Here is a 19,528-nt window from a genome sequence, read left to right on the forward strand (position 1 = left end):
CTCTGCTAGATTCTCAATTAAAGACCCCTTTGCAGCCAGAAGTCATAGCTCACTGAATAATCATCGTGCTTCCCATTAACTTGATAGAGTTGAACATGGATTTGTATGCATAATGTCCATTCCACTCTTGATATTTCTGTTGGAGACAGAAATCTGGTAGACCCTAATGGGAAAGATCTCTGCTGGAAAACAAGTGGCTGTCACAGTAAAAAATAGACAGTTGGGTAGAAAAACCCAAACATATGGGGTAGCTTCATTATAGTTGATGTGAGCCTTCGAATTGTTTCCAACTCAAGGTGAGTTTTTTTGAGGGGGGGAGATTCAGAGGGGATTTTGCTTTGCTTTCTGCTGAAGCTGAGAGAGTATGACATGCCCAAGGTCACCTGATGGATTTCCATGGCTAAGCAAGGATTCAAACACTGATCTCCAGAGTTATAGTCCAACATTAAAATTACTATATGATGCTGGCACCTGTGTTTGTGTTATCAAGCCCATTTCTCCTCTTTCCTTTGCCAAAAGATTTTCCCCACTGCCAATACTATGCTCACAAGAAACATGTGAAGGAAATGAGATTGAAAGGTCGAAGGATAGTAGTAAGTTGAATCAGCAGTGTCTGGTTGCTCTGTCAGGAAGATTGTGAATCTGTTTTGAGCTTTACTCCATAATCCAAAATGGGAAAGTTGTTTTGGAGCCTAGATTCAATACTTGGCTTTATTCCTTCAAAGTTCAGACTAGTGCTCAGAATGATTTTCCACCTCCATAACATAAGTGCTTCCATTTGCTACTGGGGAGGTCCTTGATTTAAATGTTGGTCTGCCTGATCCCGTTTCAGTTTTCTTAAACAAAGAGCAGATATAAACTTAGTCCTTTCCTGATAAGGCTGAACCTTTTCTACATTTGTGACAGAGTGCATAGCAGTGTCCAGAGCATGATGAATTTACTTGTTTGATCTATAACTCCTGGAAGTTGGCTAATGATTGTGCTGGATGTGAGCTTTGAATTCAAAAAGTAACTTTTCCTAAACTCTGGCAGCAGTCATGGATGTGCTCCATCACATTAGGGCAAATTCAGGGGCATGCACCAGTTCACCCATCGTTTTATGACCGAGCCCTCCAGCTCCCATGCCATAATGCACTGCAACTTCCAGTGGGGCTCCATCATAAAAGGGTAGGCAAAACCATGGCAACATGAGGAACTTCCCATGTTGTCTTGGATCAATGAGGGGAAGCCGGGCAATGGACGCTTCCCCCCGGAGTGGTGAGTTGGGCAGCGTGGGGCATGGGGCGACAGGTTCCCATGCACCTGGATGGGAACCACCAGAATTGACATGATCCATGACAATTCCAGTGACTTTTGTGATGATGTTGCATGTCCCCAATATTTGTCCACAAAGAGAACAATCTCAATGTCTGAAGAGGATTGTGGCAGAAATGAAGCTGGTGTTCTAGGGACCTCATCACATGGATGAGGCCCAGTGTTGCAATTTGGCAGCCTTCGTTGTGAATCGGGGTGGCAGCAGAGCAATCCCAGTGCCCCAGCTGTCAGCTGACACTTCCCCATTATACATGGGGAAGTTTTACCACCAAGCTTAATTCCGCAGTAGCCCCACTGTTCCTAATGGAGCACAGAGAGACCATAGTGTTGGTCATGCAACGTTTTATCATGCTACTGCCCCAGTTCACCCACTGAGTCCCATCAGAAGTCAGCCTACATCATCTGATGGGTGGCGTGGGGCTCCATGAGTAAACCAGGGCAGAAGCATCCTAGGACATTTATGATGAGGTCATAAGTGTGGGATCATACATAAGTCATACACTGAGTGACAGATCCATCTTCTTTATAAAATGAATTTCTAACCTTGTGGCCCTTATGCTTTCACTTCAACTTACTGAGAAGATTTCAAATTAATGTTTCACTAAATCATAGCTTGAAAAAAAAAATCCAGTCTCATTTTTTCCTTTTGATAGAATCATCCAGCAGCACACAACATCTTAGTCAAACTGAGAAGACTCCTGCCCTTGTATTCAGACGAGAGAATATTACCATAAGTGGTAAGTTTTTCATCTCCATTACGAACTTTGGCTAGCAGTAGATAAACTAATCCCTTTCTTTTAAAAACAAATTACTAGTAAGTTTCTTAAGTACTATGAATGCTTTGAAACTTAAAGCATCTAACAAAAACAGAGGTTCTATATATACTCATGTATAAGTCAACCTCGTGTGTAAATCAAGGGCAAGTTTGGGGCCCAAAAGTATGGAATTTGATATGACTCATGGATAATTTCAGGGCCATTCAACAGAGAGGGAAAATTGTCAATACTACCTCCGGAGGCCAACCAAGCTGAGAGAGGAAAGTTACACTGCAGCCATTTTCCCACCCAGGCATTCAAAAAGACCAGAAACAGTGTCAAAGTGGGGACAGTAGAGATGCCATTTGCCATTCTGCTCAGAGAAGCAGATGAGTCATTTTGATAAGAGTTAAGTTACAGTACTGATATTGAACCACAGGTGTGCATTTTGGCATAAGATAACTGTTTATACTGTACAGAGAGGCAAATTATATTTTGCTTTACTTGTCTAAGACTAGCTTTTGTCTGCAAATAACTAACTGCTTATAGGCAGCTGTACAAGCCTTTTATTTGATACCAGCTACAAGATTCATGGTTTTGTTTTTTATCTGGGTCACTTCAAGAAATACTTTTCCTAAACCAGTTTGTCAAGTTTCCTTTTTCAGCCGTACCAGGTAGTTTTCTTGTCATTTTGAGGACTTGGAGAGTGTTTTTTCTTTCTCTTAGACAGAAAAAATGTGGAAAATGTTCATAGCCCACCCGACTGATTATTTTCTGAACAGATTTCTCTTTGTTGAAAGATGTGTTTTCCACCCAGAAGTTAATTGTAATGGAACTGCAAAACAGATATAAACCATGCATTAAGGGGGGGGGGGGGAACTAATGAAAACTATGCTACAGTCAAAATCATAACAGTGGGGAACTGTTTCACAGCTTGGAAAGGTCAGACTTTTGTACCTCAATTCCCAAAACCTTCCAGCCAACATGACCAGTGGATTTTGGGAATTTTAGTCCTCAAAAGTAACACTTTCAAGCTCTTATTTATTACATATAGTTTAGGGAGAAATGGGAGCATTGTTTATTTTGTTTTTGAAGTATTTCTCCTTTCTCATGTCAGTTCGAAAACAGGCCACATCTAACTTGACACTCTATATTTCCCAGTGCTAGATAAGAGGATTCAGTAGAGCATAATATGGATATCTGCAGGTTTGGAAACTATTATTTGTTCAGGAATACAATATAGACTTGCATCTGTTTCCAGTCTGACAGTAACCCATCCCCAGGTGAAGAAAACAAAGTACCTAGCTTCCACTTACTAAAGGGCCCTTCTACACTAACATAAAACCCAAGTGAGCTCTAATAACCTGCTTTCTCCTGGGTATCAGTCCTTGCCCCCTTCCAGAACCCTGGGCTTTCCCGTGGGGGTGGTCTGGATGCATCCAGCCATCCCCCATCCCCCCCAAAAAATTTTACCGAAGGGGCCAGTCAACAGTGCAAGCTCTTCTGTACAGTCCTTCTGATGCTTGAAAACTCATGAGAAGGTGGGGAGGAGGAGAGAAATCCCTCCTGACACTCATTTTCCAGCATCAGGAGGACTATGCAGAGGGGCCTATGTGGTCTGAACACCCCTAAAGTTTGTTTTTTTGGGGGATTAATGATGGGGAGGAGGGAACCCTCCTGCTCCAGGAACCTGAAGAACTGGGATACCTGTGGGGATTGACCCCTGGGATTGTGGAATGCAGCCTTGGGAATCAGTCCCCACAGGGCCCATACTGCGAAAGATCTGGACATTAGCTTAAGGTCCTGATTTTCTCAGGTATTTATTTAATGTGAAGTAAACTGGGAAAACCCAGTTTTCTCTACATTACTCAATGATACAGTTTGGTTTAAGTATTTGGGAAACATTGTTAAATATAGGTCAACAGCACAGGGTTCTCTTGGTCTTTCCAGCTTCATATTGCATTGGCTTGATGAATCTTATGCCCAAACTTTTGTCAATAAAGTCTGATGCCCATCTTTTGAAGGCTGATATGACACTTTCTTGTGATAGATTGTTTATGGATTAGTAACATTTACTTCGATGCAAACATCTGTAAATGACATGAAGCTTAGAACAGTATAGGAATATTAGGCATGATGACTGAAGTGTTTCAGGAATGTGTCATTGTTCTGTCATCTTAATTGCAAAATTAATGTAGATGTAAGTCAAACTATAATTTAGTGAAGAGAGGTGAACCAAGGGATAGATTCTGTATTTTAAGTTACTTTTTTTTAATTAGAAAACTGTTTTCGAATTATTTCCAACAGGATTTCCTGACACTACATTAACAACAAACATCACATTAGAGAAGCCAACTGAACTTGAACTGTTGTGTAGTTTGGTTATCAAGCCTTCTACAGAAAGGGAAATCATGGAGGTTTCATGGAAGACAGGTGATGCAACAATACAAGAGGAAATCCTCAACAGGACAGAAACCCATACTAAGTGGTGCACTCGACATACGTGAGTGGCTTCCATGAAATTTGATTGGAATGGTTTTAAACATATGTATATGAACAAGGCAAAGAAGGAAATCGCATACAGAAAACGTCGATCTGTATTGCTTGCTATATTGCATCAATTGATAGTCCAGTTGTAGAATAAATAATTACATCATGTTATAAAGATGTGTTGCTTATTGCTTGTTGTGTTTTATGTTGTTTTAATGTCTAATTTGTACTATGATATTATGTATACTGTTTTGTTGGAAGCTATCTTGAGTCGCCGATAGGCTGAGAAAGGCGGTATACAAATACAGTAAATAATAAATAAATAAATATTTTACACTTGTGGCAGTTAGTGATATAGCAGCCATTGTGATGTGCCACATCATATATTGATTTATTGAGATAAATCACCTTTCTCTCTTATCTCAATACTTCTCAATTCTCCAGTGTCCACTTGGAAAGCACAAGGGAAATAAACGAAGCATGCTACTTAAGTCAGCTCCAAAGCCTGGAGCGGCACAACTTTATTGCAATCTAAACTATAAACTATATACTATATAAAGGAGCAGAGAAAACACATCTGATCATTTAGCCATACATTGTTGGAAGCACGTGCTTATCAGATCTTCTGGCACACATATACATCACAGGAACTTTCCAAAGTTACCCTCTAGCAATCAATCAGAGCTCTATGATTTAATTCTTGCATTACATTGCTACATCACACAGTTTAAACTACAAACAATATTTCATTACATTTGAACACCATGTTCTGACAGCATATGTATTACTATATTTTTAACTCTGTGCAAGCAGAAAATTCAGTCTAGGGATGCCATGTTCTCCATTAATAAGAAATTCCCTTATTAAACCCACACTAAGTCTGTAAGATTTCATCCTGATGACCCATCATGTAAAACCTTTCTTCCATCAGCTGATGAACTTGTATTTTGTCTTAAGCAGTACAACAGGGATGATTCCTCCATAAAATCACGATACTTTATCATTCTTTCAGCAATTGTTCTCCCATGTTAATTGCAGTTTTTTAACTCTCAGAATTAAATCCTTGAAATTATTATCCCATTAGAACAAATCCATCCTTTTTACAAAGTATTATTTAACCAATCTTTTCAGGATAAACGTTGAAAAGGAGGACCAAATGAAAAGTTACACTTGCATTTACAAAACTACCCCAGAAATAAATGCAACATTTAATTTACAAGGTAAGATTCCAAAATTTTGCTTCTGTGATGATCAAATTAATATATAGTAAAGTAATATGACTAAATTTTGTTAATAGTTAGCTGATGTTTGTGGATGAGAGTATAGAACATGATCTTATAAATAAATGCAGTCGTATAGAACTGTTATTTTATAGCCATAGCTAGAACATTTATGTAAGTGATAAATGCACGAGAAAATCTGCTGTGCAAAGGATATATTATTTTAGCCGTTTTAGGGTGGGGTGGAGGGAACATAAATAGCTTTTTATTTTAAAAAATGTGTTAAATCTTCTAGTTCTGACGATTTTTCTGTCTTTTGTACATTTGTACAGTTTTTACTGATGCTGTCTATTTTACTGAAATAAAAGGTATCCAGATGTAATTAAAGGTATCCAGATATAAGATTATATTTTACTGAAGATACAAGTTGATGAATTATTAAAATGTGTCTAAATATAGAATAGTGATACGCCATTAATTATTTGTTGCCTTATATATAGTTACAGTTTTAGATCTGAGCAAGAATGTTTAGAAGAACTATCTCCTGACTATGAATAGAGCCATTGTCCTTTTCATTGTATGCTTACTTATAAAAGAAAATAACAACACCCTGATTTTCTCTATGAAATGCCAAACCTTTCCTGTACTAGAATCGCACTGTTACACTGTCAAATTCTCCATTTAAGCTGCAACAAAATGACAGACAACAATAGGTTCCAATGGTATGGTGAAACAAGGGATCACAGATTTGGAGGACTAGGTCTTTTTCATTAGTAGGGCCAATGGCAATATTTTTCACATGCCACAGGTTTTCCTGAGTTTAACTGAAACCTTTGGACTATCTGGATGAATGTAAGAGCAAGGAATTGCTTTTTATTACCAGCAACGATATAGATATACCTCAGTTAACAGTATTAACTGAGGTATATTTGAGTATTTTAAAGCAAACAATTTGCACCAGTGGAATGAAACAAACAGGTAAACTAAAACACTGTGAACCTTTTAGAGCATTGGTTCTCAACCTTCCTAATGCTGCAACCTCTTAATACAGTTCCTCACGTTGTGGGGACCCCCAACCATAACATTATTTTCGTTGCTACTTCATACTTGTAATTTTTCTACTTTTATGAATCATAATGTAAATATCAGATATGCAGGATATATTTTCATTCAAATTTGGCAACAATACTCGATACGGCCAAATTTGAATACTGATGTGATTGGGGGTAGGGGGCTGATTTTGTCATTTGGGATTTGCAGTTGCTGGGATGTATAGTTAACCTACAATCAAAGAGCATTCTGAACTTCACCAATGATGGAATTGAACCAAACTTGGCACACAGAACTACCATGACCAACAGTATATTGGAAGGGTTTGGTGGGAATTGACCTTGAGTTTTAGAGTTGTAGTTCACCTACATATAGAGCACACAGTGGACTCAAACAGTGATACATCTGGACCAAAATTGGCACAAATACTCAATATGCCCAAATGTGAATAATAACAATTTTATTTAAATGAAAAATAAAGTTAAATGTGAACTCTAGTGGAGTTTGGGGAAAATAGACCTTGACATTTGGGGGCTGTAGTTGGTGGGATTTATAGTTCACCTAAAATTAAAGAGTATTCTGAACCCCAGCAACAATAGAATTGGGCCAAACTTCCCACACAGAACCCCCATGACCAATAGAAAATACTGTGTTTTCTGATGGTCTTTGGTGACCCCTCTGACACCCCGCCCCTAGTGATCTCCCCCTGGGTCCCACCCCCAGGTTGATAAATGCTGTTTTAGAGACAACTGAAGTCTTTATAGAAAATGCACCCAAGTATTACTATTTCTTTCACTCCTCTCTGTTTTTGTTATGATTTCCATTTTGTGCCAAATGTATTAGTTTAGGCTTTTAAAATACACAATGGGGCAAGGTGAACCTATCTACTGTCCCCATTTCTCTGGTAAGGTGAACCTATCTACTGTCCCCATTTCTCTGTTTTGCTTTTGATGCATACTCAGGATTCTGGAGGTTGCTACTATTTACCTTGCTTGTTGGATGGAGGCAGGCATACCCAGCTAAAATTGTATTGGCTAAAGTATAATCCCATTTTTTCCCAGCTTATATATTATTGCACTACTTACTGAGGGCATATTGCCTTAACTCAACACCAAAAGCTTGTGTTTCTCCATCCCTGTTTTTTGGTTTTTTGTTTTGTTTTGTTTTGTTTTTTACCATCCTTTCAATGCTGATGTTACCAAAATCTTGCAACTAAACAGAAGACCCAGTATTTTCACCTGGAATGCTGTGTCCAGTTCTGGGTATCAAAGTTTACAAAAGATATAGACAACTTGCAACATGATCAGAAAATGATCACCAGGATGATCAAAGGTCTGGAAGCCAAGCTTTATACAGACTTCATGAGCTGTATATGTTTAGCTTGGAAAAAAACTGAGATGCATCATTATACTCATGGCTGGAGAAATGTCATGTAGAAGATGGAGCTAGCTTATTTCCTTTTGCTCCCGAGACTAGAATACGAGTAATTAGAATCAAATTACAAGAAAAAAGATTCTACCTCAACGTCAAAAAAAAAAAAAAAAAAGGGGGGGGGGTTATTATAAGAATGGTTCAGTGGTGAGATAGATTGCTTTGGAAGGTGGTGGACACTCCACCTTTAACATCTTTAACAACAAGATGATAAATGGACATTTCAAGAGCAATTCAGTTGTGTATTCCTGCATGGCATGGGGTTGACGTAGATGGTTCCTGTGGTCTCTTCCATCTCTAAAACCCTAGTGTGTGCTATCTGTAGGAAATTCCATTAAAATAAAAGACCATGACAAAAGAGACCATGCTTGGCTGAAAAATATTAATCAAATAGAGATGTGGTGATAATAATCAGATATATTTTATTTCATGGTTTATTTGCTTAGCCATAATTGATTTGTGCGATGCAAGCAGTATGTTTAACATTTTTCTACTTTTCAGTTGGCTGGGTTTTCAGTTATGTGAGTTAAGAATGTGTGATAGGGACATTCTGAATATGTTGCTGTTCCTTGGCTTTATAGAGCCTGATTTGCTTTTGTTTTTGCCTTCCTTTTTCATACATTTAAACAGGGAATGGAGCTGATATTGCATAGGAAAAAGTGACACTAGGCCTCCAAACAGGCATACATAATGCACAGTGTTGGCTGAATAGAATTTAAAGGAGTTACTTCTTTGGCTGCAATTCCCAGAATTCCTTAGCCAGCACAGCCATGGACCATGTTGGTTGGGTCATTCTCAGAGTTATAGAATCTCACTGGATTCTCTGGAAGTGGGTAGGATTTTTGTGTGATGTGGATTCAATAAAGGTAGTAGAAATGGGGTTATGCATGTGATACACATTGTACAATGCACATTTGTTGCACATTCCATTTTGCAACAGAGATAGTGTGGAAGCACCAACTAACTTTATGACTGCAATCCAGCATTCCTCAACATAGTAGAGTAGGTTGACATGTGGACCTATGTCAGGTTGGACCTTAAACCACCACCCTGACTTCCTGAAAAGCCTCTGAAGCCCCTTTTAATGCCATTGTGTGTTGTGGTGAGTGTAGCATCTGTAGTCAGAAGCAAAATGATGGCATAAGATCTGAGACCTGCAAGGGTCTTCCACTGCTGTAATTATTTCGCATCTGGCTATGATGACATATCCTAAAGTGTCTATAATCCTACCCACTTCCCACAATGCACAGAAGGCCATACAAGTAGCCATACATATATTATGCTGAAGCAGGGGATACTTGGACACTGTAGAAGGAAGAAGGGAATACCAACGTCTTTTTAAAATATTCATTTTTCTACTCTGGAAATCAAGTTATCTGCATGACTGCTTATGTTATACGATTTCCCTAACTTCTTTGTTGAAGGAGGGAAATATTGCAAGTCAGGCCTCTGTGTGAAGGGGTGATCACACGGAGAACCGGAATGACACTTCTATAGCAATGAGAAGAGTTGAGTGTCACTTATTCTCAATGCAAATGCAGTGTCATCCAAAACTGAATTCTGCATCAGGACATAACATATAGATGTGCTCCATTCAGTTGAAAAAGAAAGAAGAAAAGATAGTATATTCAATTTTTGGTTGGAAATTACAGTACATATGAGTTTTCAGGGGCAGTTTGGTTTAAGCACAGATATGCATCAGAGCTAAATTTGATTCTAAGAAGCTGATCATGTTGATTTTAGTGACATTTGATGTCCATAAAAGTAGGCTTAGGACTGTATGCATAGGACTTTTTCCTGTGCATATGTGACAAACCTGCCACTGAAAATAAGGGGTGCAATGCGAGTACAATTCAGAAAAGACTACTTACCTCTGAGGAGGCCATGAAATAAATCTCAATTGTTCTGAAAAAGTTGCACCACTTTTTCCTAACAGTGACTTTGTGTTAAGAGGCTTCTAGTAGGTCCATCAAAGGTTTAAAAGGTTTACTTTAAAAAACAGGTCTATCAAAGGTCAGAATTGTTTACTTTTAAAGAATCTCAGAGACCATGCTGGTTGGGAAATTTTGTGAGCTGTAATCAAAAAATTGTGTTATTGTAAGAACTTCTCAAGCATAGTTATTTCAGTCTGTTGGACTACTGTTGATCTCAAACATTTCATGTGCATTAAGTACTCACACATTCAGTTCTTTTTGCATTCAGACTTTGAAAGGTTATTTCCATTGTGATTTAGGAGGATTGTGTGAACACTGGATGACGCTTTTAAAGTGTTACTAATTTTATACTTGATAATCTAGCCATATTTTTTGTTCTCCCTGGTAATATGCAAACATTAGAAATCACGTTCCTAATTGCAAGTTCTCTAAAGATGTGACAGAGAGAATACACCAGCTAACTCTGCAAATACGACAAAATAGCAGTACAGTATATGACATAAGAAATGTGCATAAACTGCTGACACTTGTATAGTCACTACAGAAGTGTCTTATGTTTTTTCTTAGTGCCCGAGATACACATAAAATCCAAGAAAATCACCAGTTATGTAGGTGATTATGTGGTCCAAACATGTACAGTTGGCAAGGATGCAAAGCATTATACCCCTTCTTCTTGGGCCTGGTATGCAACCAACGGAAGTAATGAGGTAAATTTCTGCTTCATTCATTATTGAAAAAAATATTCTTCCACATTATTTTTACATAAGTTGTACATTTCTGAATTAAAACTAATCTGGACCATCAAAGGTGTTCATGGCTGGAATCACAACCTCTGAGAATGCCTGCCATAGATGCAGGTGAAACATCAGGAAAGGATGTTTCTGGATTATGGCCATACAGCCCGAAAAACTTACAACTAAGCTGAACCACCATTAAGATTGGTATTTCATCCCACTTCTTACAGCTCTGGCAGCATCACACACCACCACATCAAAGTGTATTCTGGTTTTATTATCCATAAATTGATTTGCTTAGAAAATATTTTGGAGGCTTTGGGAAGGGAGAGATGGAGGGCTAGTGTATTTTTCAGTGTTTTGTAAGGTGATTTTTTAGTTGAATTTTTAAACAAATGGTTGCAGGTGTTCTGGAGTTTGTGGGATGTCTTGAGAGGCTACAGGGGCTATATCAAAGATAGGACCACATTCCAAACTTAGGCCTCACATTCCACCCATGCTGTTCCACCTTCTTGTCGCTGGAAACTCCACTGCCAATGCTGATTTGTCCCTTCTCATATGGAATGTGGGAATATGGTTCCCAGATTCCAGCAGTAGCAAGTCAATCTCTACCATATTTCAAGAGACACTCCCAAAATGCCCTGAGAGGGTAAATACCACAACTGAGGGTCCATGGAACAAAGAAGTTTCATCATTTCCCCTTTCTTTGGGCACTAAGCTAAGACAATTGAGCTGAAGAATTTGTTTGCTGTCCCAGGACTGGACTGAGTTTTTAGTCCTTTATCTTTGAGCCCCCTTAATTCCATTTTCTTCATTTTACAATCCTAATTTAAATGGGGTGAAGGAAACATGCTGTTTGCTAAAAGACTGGGAACCATTATTAGGATGGTCATGTGGAGACTTTGAAGAATTCTTTATTTGAAGGGCTCTCTAAGTTCTCTGTCCGTCTTAAAGACACACACTCATTTGAAGGAGAGTGAAACATTCTCTCAACCACATACCATTTTCTTCAACATATTTGATTGAACATTGCATGAAACAATATCCCTATGGGTCAGGTATTCATTTTCCTTTTCAATAGCTTCCCTATACTATTTTCTTGATTGTATTTTTCACTCGCATGCCTAATTTCTTTTTCTAGATTTTATAATGATGGAATACTTCAGTGTCTATCATCCTACTAAATTGTTCAAACTTGTCTTTCCAGGAGTTTATTAATGCTACTGCCATGCCAGAGAAATACACCATCATCAATAATCATGCTAATAATGTAACCAAACTGAAGATCATGACTCTTACGGAGAAAGACAGTGGTTCTTACTGGTGTGAAGCCACCTTTCCTTTAGGCAAAAGCAAAGGGAAGGTGTCTTTGACAGTCCTCACCTATCTGGCACCACTTAAACCCTTTCTTGCTGTCACCGCTGAAGTTATTGTTTTAGTTGCTGCCATTTTTATGTATGAAGTATGCACCAAAAGGAAGGAAGTTCAAGTTGGTAAGATACAGAAGTATATTTTGTGATACATACTTATTAAAAAGTAAGCATGTATTTAATATTTGTAAATTACAGAATTTGGGAAAATTACTCCGTTTTTGGGGCCACATTTCCCACACCCCTCAGCTACCACTTTTTTTTGGGGGGGGAGGAGTGGGACTACAGTTCCAACAGCCCTCAACTACTAATGGAAACTTTAAAGAGTATCCACCCAAATATAGGCTTTCTAAGATCTTGTAGATCTTGTATTTCTACCCACACCTGCTTTATGGAAAATTAGACTGATAGACTTTCCAGCATAGTTTCATTTATTCCAACCTTCCCCAACCTGGCATTTTGAACTGTCAGCCCCATCATTCCTAGCCTACATGGTGACGGTTTATGTTAGCCAGAAAGGCAGGGAGTTGTAGCTATCGGATATAGTTGTCCAATTGCATTCACATTGAAACACAATTCTTCCCTTACATGTCTTGACCTCAAAGTGAAATGCAGTTACTTTAACCATCATAGCAGCAATTTCATTAGGGGTGGAGGTGGTTTGATGAGCCACTAAAGAGATTAATGTTGCCCAGCATTGTTATGCAGTCTTCCCTTAGATCTTGCCTTATCAAGATTAGTGGAACTTTCTTCACAGTGAATGTGATTGAGGCTGAATTATATGAACCTTAATTGCAGTGTGCATTCCACTTTCATGGGTCCTCACAAAAGTGGGAAAACCACAAATCAAAACCATTTCAATCTTCTAGGAATCTCTAAGTTCTCCAGAATAACTCAGAACTCACCTTTCTCCACATGTTGACCACAGAATTATGCTGGAGGACCAACAAATGCACAAAGAAGTGCTTCTCTGAGAATCTGTAGGTCCTCCAGTGGAACGTGAGCATAGGGTCATAATGGAGGGCCTACAGACTCTTAGAGGTAAAATATTACTCAAGTTCATGAAGAATCAAAGTTAACAAATGTGGAGAGGCAAATGTAATAAAACCCTTCAGATGGAATGAACAACCACATTCTCATGGCAAAATATCAAACAATAATATCAAGGACTTGAATCCTATCAATAATCTCATATAGAGTGGAGCCACTAAATCAGACATCTAATGCTGATTTCAAAAAAAATATTTTGGACATGGATTTTAAACAGCACACACACACTAACCTGTTTAAAAGTGGTCTATTTATTGGAAAAGCAATTCAGTCTTTTTCTTTGATTGGTAAGGGTGGGTAGAATCTGGAAGATTCAGGAATTACAAAAATCTTTGACTGTTCCTTGAGGCTCCAGTACCAGTATTCTTTGCAATATTCTTCACACTTATTAATCTGGAGCATAATTCTAGATGACACTCTAGGTGAATAACCACAAGAAGCCAAATTTGACAGCATTATTTAATGCCTGGAGGGCTTGTGTTCCTTCTAAGACATTTCAAGACAACATCTGGTTAGAGAGGATTATCCTCCGGTTCTACATTTCACTGTCTAGATGACCAATCCTGCAATCCAGCTCTGAGTTATGTCATAGACAGTCAGCTTTTGCTTTCTGCATGTGGCAGTCACTAAGAAATGTACTGATGTCCTATTACTTTAACATATTGCAGATATTCTTCTTTACTTGACAGTGATCTCTGATTTATTGATACATTATATAATAAAAAACATAATATAGAGTTTCTCTTTGTCTCACAGAAGTCGAAAAGGAATTTGAACAAGCAGAAACACTGTAAGTAATCTCCTTTTATTCTATATGTGGTGTTTTTGTAATCTGTACTTTTATAGGAAATGGTCTAAAGTTCACACCAGCAGTGGGGATATTATTTTTCCATCCGTGGTGTTTTCAAATAATACTGAATTCTTTTCCATTGTCCATAATGGGTATTGCGATCTAAAATATTGGAATTAGCAAATATTTCTCAATTCTGTATTAAACAGTGGGAGATGAACATCAGTTTCTTTAAAGTTCAAGTGTGGCCATTACTTCTCCAATTGTCCTGATTCAGCAAGTCCCCAACTCAGCTAGGAGAGCAGCTAGGAGCAGACCCCCAATGTGTTGACCTAGTTAAATTCCCACTTTCCTCTCCATTCTGGTAGTATCAGGGTTCACCCTCTATATTGCTCCTTATGTACCTTCTGGCTAGAAGGATGCGGGCTAAATTAAATGTTGTTTATCTTGTCTCTCTAAATAAATGAGAAGGAATAATCTCCTTATGTCACATTGATCTTAGACTAGCCACTTTAGCTAAGATTTCTACCTGAAATGCCAAACAGGAAAATATGTTCTGTGTGTGCATGTTTGTGATTGAATGACAAGCTGTGAGCAACTGTGGTTTGGTACTTAATGCCTAATGCTCAATGACATCATTGCTGCTGTCCTTAGGACTCAGGTCCTGGCCTGGAAATCCCAAAGACTGGCACGATCTTGAATTGGTAACCCTGCTTGGCAAAGCAAATTAACAGTATGAGAGTTAATAGTTGGTGGGAAACAGAGAAGACAGTACTAAATGCAAATAAAATCAGAATTTGTGATCTTTCAATGCACTCCACTTTTTCTATGCAGAAAATCAGAAGACAGCAACGGTTTGGAAAACAATACAAGGCAAAGAAAAAACTGAGTGCTTTGGAGATGGAAGGTGAGTGCAAAATATATTTCAGAGATTCTGAGGTTATGAATGGATGAGGACTGTGGTTCTTATGATAGTTTTATAACAAACAACTCAACCTTGACAAGCAGCTCACAAAAAAAGACAAACTTCTGCTTTTTGAGGACATTTGTTGATACCATATTCCTCTAATGTTCTGATTTGGCAGAAACACTCCCCATTTCTCTTTAGTCATACCACTGTTTGAGCTGCTTTTAAAATGTACTAGTTAGTCTTTACTTATTCCCCTTTCCAGTTTTTGCATTGTTTACTTTAGTTGCTGCAAAGTGCATTGAATGGACAAGAGTTGGGGGGCGAGGGGGGGAGAAGGTTGTCTTTCTCTGTAGGTTTAGGCAAAAGCATATTAATGAGGAAGCTTGCATTTTTTTTACCCACTAATAACTTTTGCCCTTTTAAGCAAACACCATTATTTGGTCACACACGTTCCCATTTCCTTTTTTGAAAAATTGATACCTTACAACTGCAGGATAGTTCTAAGGCCAGTGTAGTCAGAGTTTGCTGATCTAGGGACCAGTTTTCTGCTCTTATGATTTACTATATTCTGCATCTGCCCAAAATGTTAAAGTACAGAACAAATTAAAACAGGAAGTTGTAAGACAACCACATCCAGGTTTATCTGGGGATTGGAGGCTTTATTATTATTATCATCCTTGGGTTACTGTGAGTTTTCTGGGCTGTATGTCCAGGTTCCAGAAGCATTCTCCCCTGATGTTTCACCTACATCTATTATTTATTTACTTATTTACAACACTTATATGCTGCCCTTCTCATCCCGAAAGGGACTCAGAGCGGCTTACAAGATATATATACATACAATATATGATATTATTAGCATAGTACAATATCAGTATTATATATTACTATATTGTACTATTCCATTATATTGTAATATTATTAGTAATATTACATGTAATATAAAATATATAATTATAATATCATATTATTAGTGGTAGTATTATATTGTATTACATTATAATATTTTAAATATTTTATGTATATACAATATATTATATTATATTATATTATATTATATCATATCATATTATATTATATTATTAGCATAACACAGGAGACAAGGTGGGACTGTCCCCTGGCCCCCTCTCACTTCACTCTGGCCCAGAGCAGCAATTGCTGCTGCATATGTCCCCAAATGATGACATATGCAGGAGACAAGAAGGAACTGTCCCCTGGCCCCCTCTCTCTGTTGTTGCTGTTGGAAACAGAGCCTGGGATGGCCTTGCATAGAACCCATTGGCATTCTCTCATACAAGTCTGAACCATGGCTGTCCCTGCTTATCGGTCTTGAGCGGTCTCCCATCCATTCTGATCGGATCTGTGGCAGGCATCTGAACATTCCACAGATATATAGACATCACTTTCCTAGTTTCCAACAGACCTCACAACCACTGAGGATGCCTTCCATAGATGTGGGTGAAACGTCAGGAGAGAATGCTTCTGGAACGTGGCCATACAACACAGAAAATTCACAGCAATCCAGTGATACCGGCCATGGAAGTCTTTGACAACACATTATCATCATTATTTATACTCCGCCTTTCTCCCTGTGGGGACTCAAGGTGGCTAACATTCCACACTAAACAAGTTTAAAGGGTACAATACAAAAGGTAAAAACAGAATAAAAATACAGTAGATAAACTAAAATGGCCTTAAAAACTCGTATTATAATATTCTTATTATTTTCCTTGAAAATCTCTGATTCTGTTTCAGACAGATGTATGCTGGAATAAATGTTATTATTCTGTTAAATGTTAATGTGTGTCTTATTCCAGACTATAAGTACACATTTTGTGGGATTTCTTCTGAAAATATTTCATAAACAAATGCAACCATAGTATAGAAAGAAAATGCTAAATCGAAACACTGAAATTTAAATATGAAGTTGAGAATACAGAATCTTTTAAGATGTATTGTCGAAGGCTTTCATGGCTGGAATCACTAGGTTCTTGTGGGTTTTTTCGGGCTATGGAGCCATGTTCTAGAGGCATTTCTCCTGACATTTCGCCTGCATCTATGGCAAGCATCCTCAGAGGTTGAGAAGGTCTGTTGGAAGTAGGAAAAATGGGTTTATATATCTGTGGAATGGCTGGGGTGGGGCAAGGAGCTCTTCCCTGCTGCAGTTAGGTGTTAATGTTTAGCTGATCACCTTCATTAGCATTTGAAGGTCTGCCTGAGTCTGGGAAAATCTTTTAAGATGAGTTGTTGACTACTCCTGGAGACTCTGGGGAGTTTGGGTGAGGAGAAAACCATGAGGTCCTTTTTAGTTGCCCTGCAGTGCTGCAAAATATGTCCCTAAAGAACATGTGCTGTGTGCACACTGCTTTTGGCTCAACCTATAAAAGCTTCAAATTATATAGGTTGACTTTGTTGTGCTGTGGGTAAAGTTGATGTGGGTAATTGTACCAAGTCCTAACATATCATGATCAAACTCTGATGATGCCTTGTAATGTTAACAATGATTCCTGCTGACATAAAAAGGGTGATGCTCCAAGACCAGCCCCAATAATAACAACAAACAAGTCTAACAGTTGAAGAATGAATACATATTGCACACTTTTCAAGGCAACATACTCACCTCCTGAGAGCTGAGAATCTTAGACATGAGGAGGTAGTTTTAGTGGGCAGGCACCCATCACACACACACACACACACACACACACTCCAAAACTCAAAGTCAATGTCCAGCAAACCCTTCCAGTATTTTCTGTTTGTCATGTTTGTGCCAAGTTTGGTTCAATTCCATTGGTGGTGGAGTTCAGAATCCTCTTTGATAGAAGGTGACCTATACATCCCAGCAACTACAACTCCCAAATGACAAAATCAATCCCCTCCCAACCCCACCAATATTCAAATTTGGGCGTATTGGGTATTTGTGCCAAATTTGATCCAGTGAATGAAAATACAACCTCCATGCAGTCATGCCGGCCACATGACCTTGGAGGTGTCTACGGACAACGCTGGCTCTTCAGCTTAGAAATGGAGATGAGCACCTCATCCCAGAGTCAGACATGACTGGACCTAATGTCAGGGGACTACCTTTACCTTATCAGATATTTACATTACAGTTCATAACAGTAGCAAAATTACAGTTATGAAGTAGCAAAGAAAATAATCTTATGGTTGAGGGTCACCACAACCTGATGAACTATATTAAGGGGTCACGACATTAGGAAGGTTGAGAACCACTGCTCTACAGGGTAAAGTATATCTGTGGGTATGACAGCATCAAGACCCAAATACAAGTGATGGGTGAAGCTTATTCTTCTCAGTCAGGCAGTGCCATTATTTCTGTGTTCCCATCTCCATAAGAGGCACTCATCAATGAATAGAAATAATGCTATTATGGATCAATTGGTACTGCTGAATATATATTGATAATTTGCTTTTTTTTTCAATCTAGGCAACAGATGAATATCCATGGCAGAAGAAAAGTTCAGCCAGAAGTTACTCGAGGAAAGAATTCAGCTTATATGTCTTAAGAAAAAAATATGCTTAAAATGCCTTTTTAGAAATGAATTTATGCAATGATGCTACTGTTATGCACATCAGTGTACATGTACTGTATGAACCCATGGTGTTGTCAGTGTTCCCATGGTTCTATCTATTGGAGCCTTTTGGCTTCAATTAGAAATAACCCAGCCTTAATTGTTTAGCCATTAGTCTGGATTTGTATATATGGAGACATTTATTTTGCTTTACTATGTTTTATTGTATATGATGCCCAACTGCAGTCAAAGACCTTACCCCAGGCTACTTTTTTATTCAAAGAAATTAGGGCAGCAACAGATTAATCTGTATGAGTCTTGAATCTGTATTTTTTGATATTTAACATAGCAGCAATTTATTCAAAAATGCTCCAGCTGTTGAAAATATTTTGTTAGCTGGTGGGGCTTTTATTAGAGTCTCCAGTATCTTCTCTTTCTTTTTCTTTGAATTTTGCTTTTTGTAAGGAAATAAATTGCTAACACTCATGTTTGAAAAGCTCACTGGAATATTAGGATAGCAATTGAACATTAGAAAACAACAGTTTCTGCCTTTGGACGGTTAAGCTGTATTATTAAACCCAGTTGAATTGCTTTATTGGTATGCATAAATTCTTGCTCATGTAGCTAGAAATGTTTTCCTTTGAGACAAAAAGGGTATATCTAATCTATACATAAAGAGCTAAACACAGCTGTAATGCTCATGGATGGACCAAAGGAATGAAACTTTATCAAATATTCTGTGCAAAATACTAGAAGATCCACATTTCATTGTTCTAACATGTTGAACTGCAGGTCTGCCCTATTTCCTATCATCGCTCAAAATCTCTGTACCATGAAATTATAATCTTAAATACTCACATTGAAGATATAATAGAACATTTTTTATTAATCAGCAACTTGTACGATTTGTCTTTAGATGTTCAAAATGTTTTAGTTAATTTTGTATTTCA

General features: G+C 38.1%; 1 protein-coding gene across 1 annotated transcript in view; it reads left to right on the forward strand.

Moving 5' to 3' along the window:
• Positions 1-19,169, forward strand: part of EMB (embigin) — a 38,751-nt gene extending 19,582 nt beyond the window's left edge. Inside the window, 8 exon segments of the mRNA XM_060761467.2 lie at positions 1,968-2,051; positions 4,377-4,572; positions 5,691-5,779; positions 10,762-10,901; positions 12,136-12,421; positions 14,105-14,138; positions 14,973-15,045; positions 18,494-19,169. Of these exon segments, the coding sequence (XP_060617450.2) occupies positions 1,968-2,051; positions 4,377-4,572; positions 5,691-5,779; positions 10,762-10,901; positions 12,136-12,421; positions 14,105-14,138; positions 14,973-15,027 (884 nt within the window). The 3' untranslated portion in view covers positions 15,028-15,045; positions 18,494-19,169.
• The last annotated feature ends 359 nt before the right edge of the window (positions 19,170-19,528 follow it).

The sequence above is a fragment of the Anolis sagrei genome, chromosome 2 (assembly GCF_037176765.1).
Source record: "Anolis sagrei isolate rAnoSag1 chromosome 2, rAnoSag1.mat, whole genome shotgun sequence".
Taxonomy (NCBI): Eukaryota; Metazoa; Chordata; class Lepidosauria; order Squamata; family Dactyloidae; genus Anolis; species Anolis sagrei.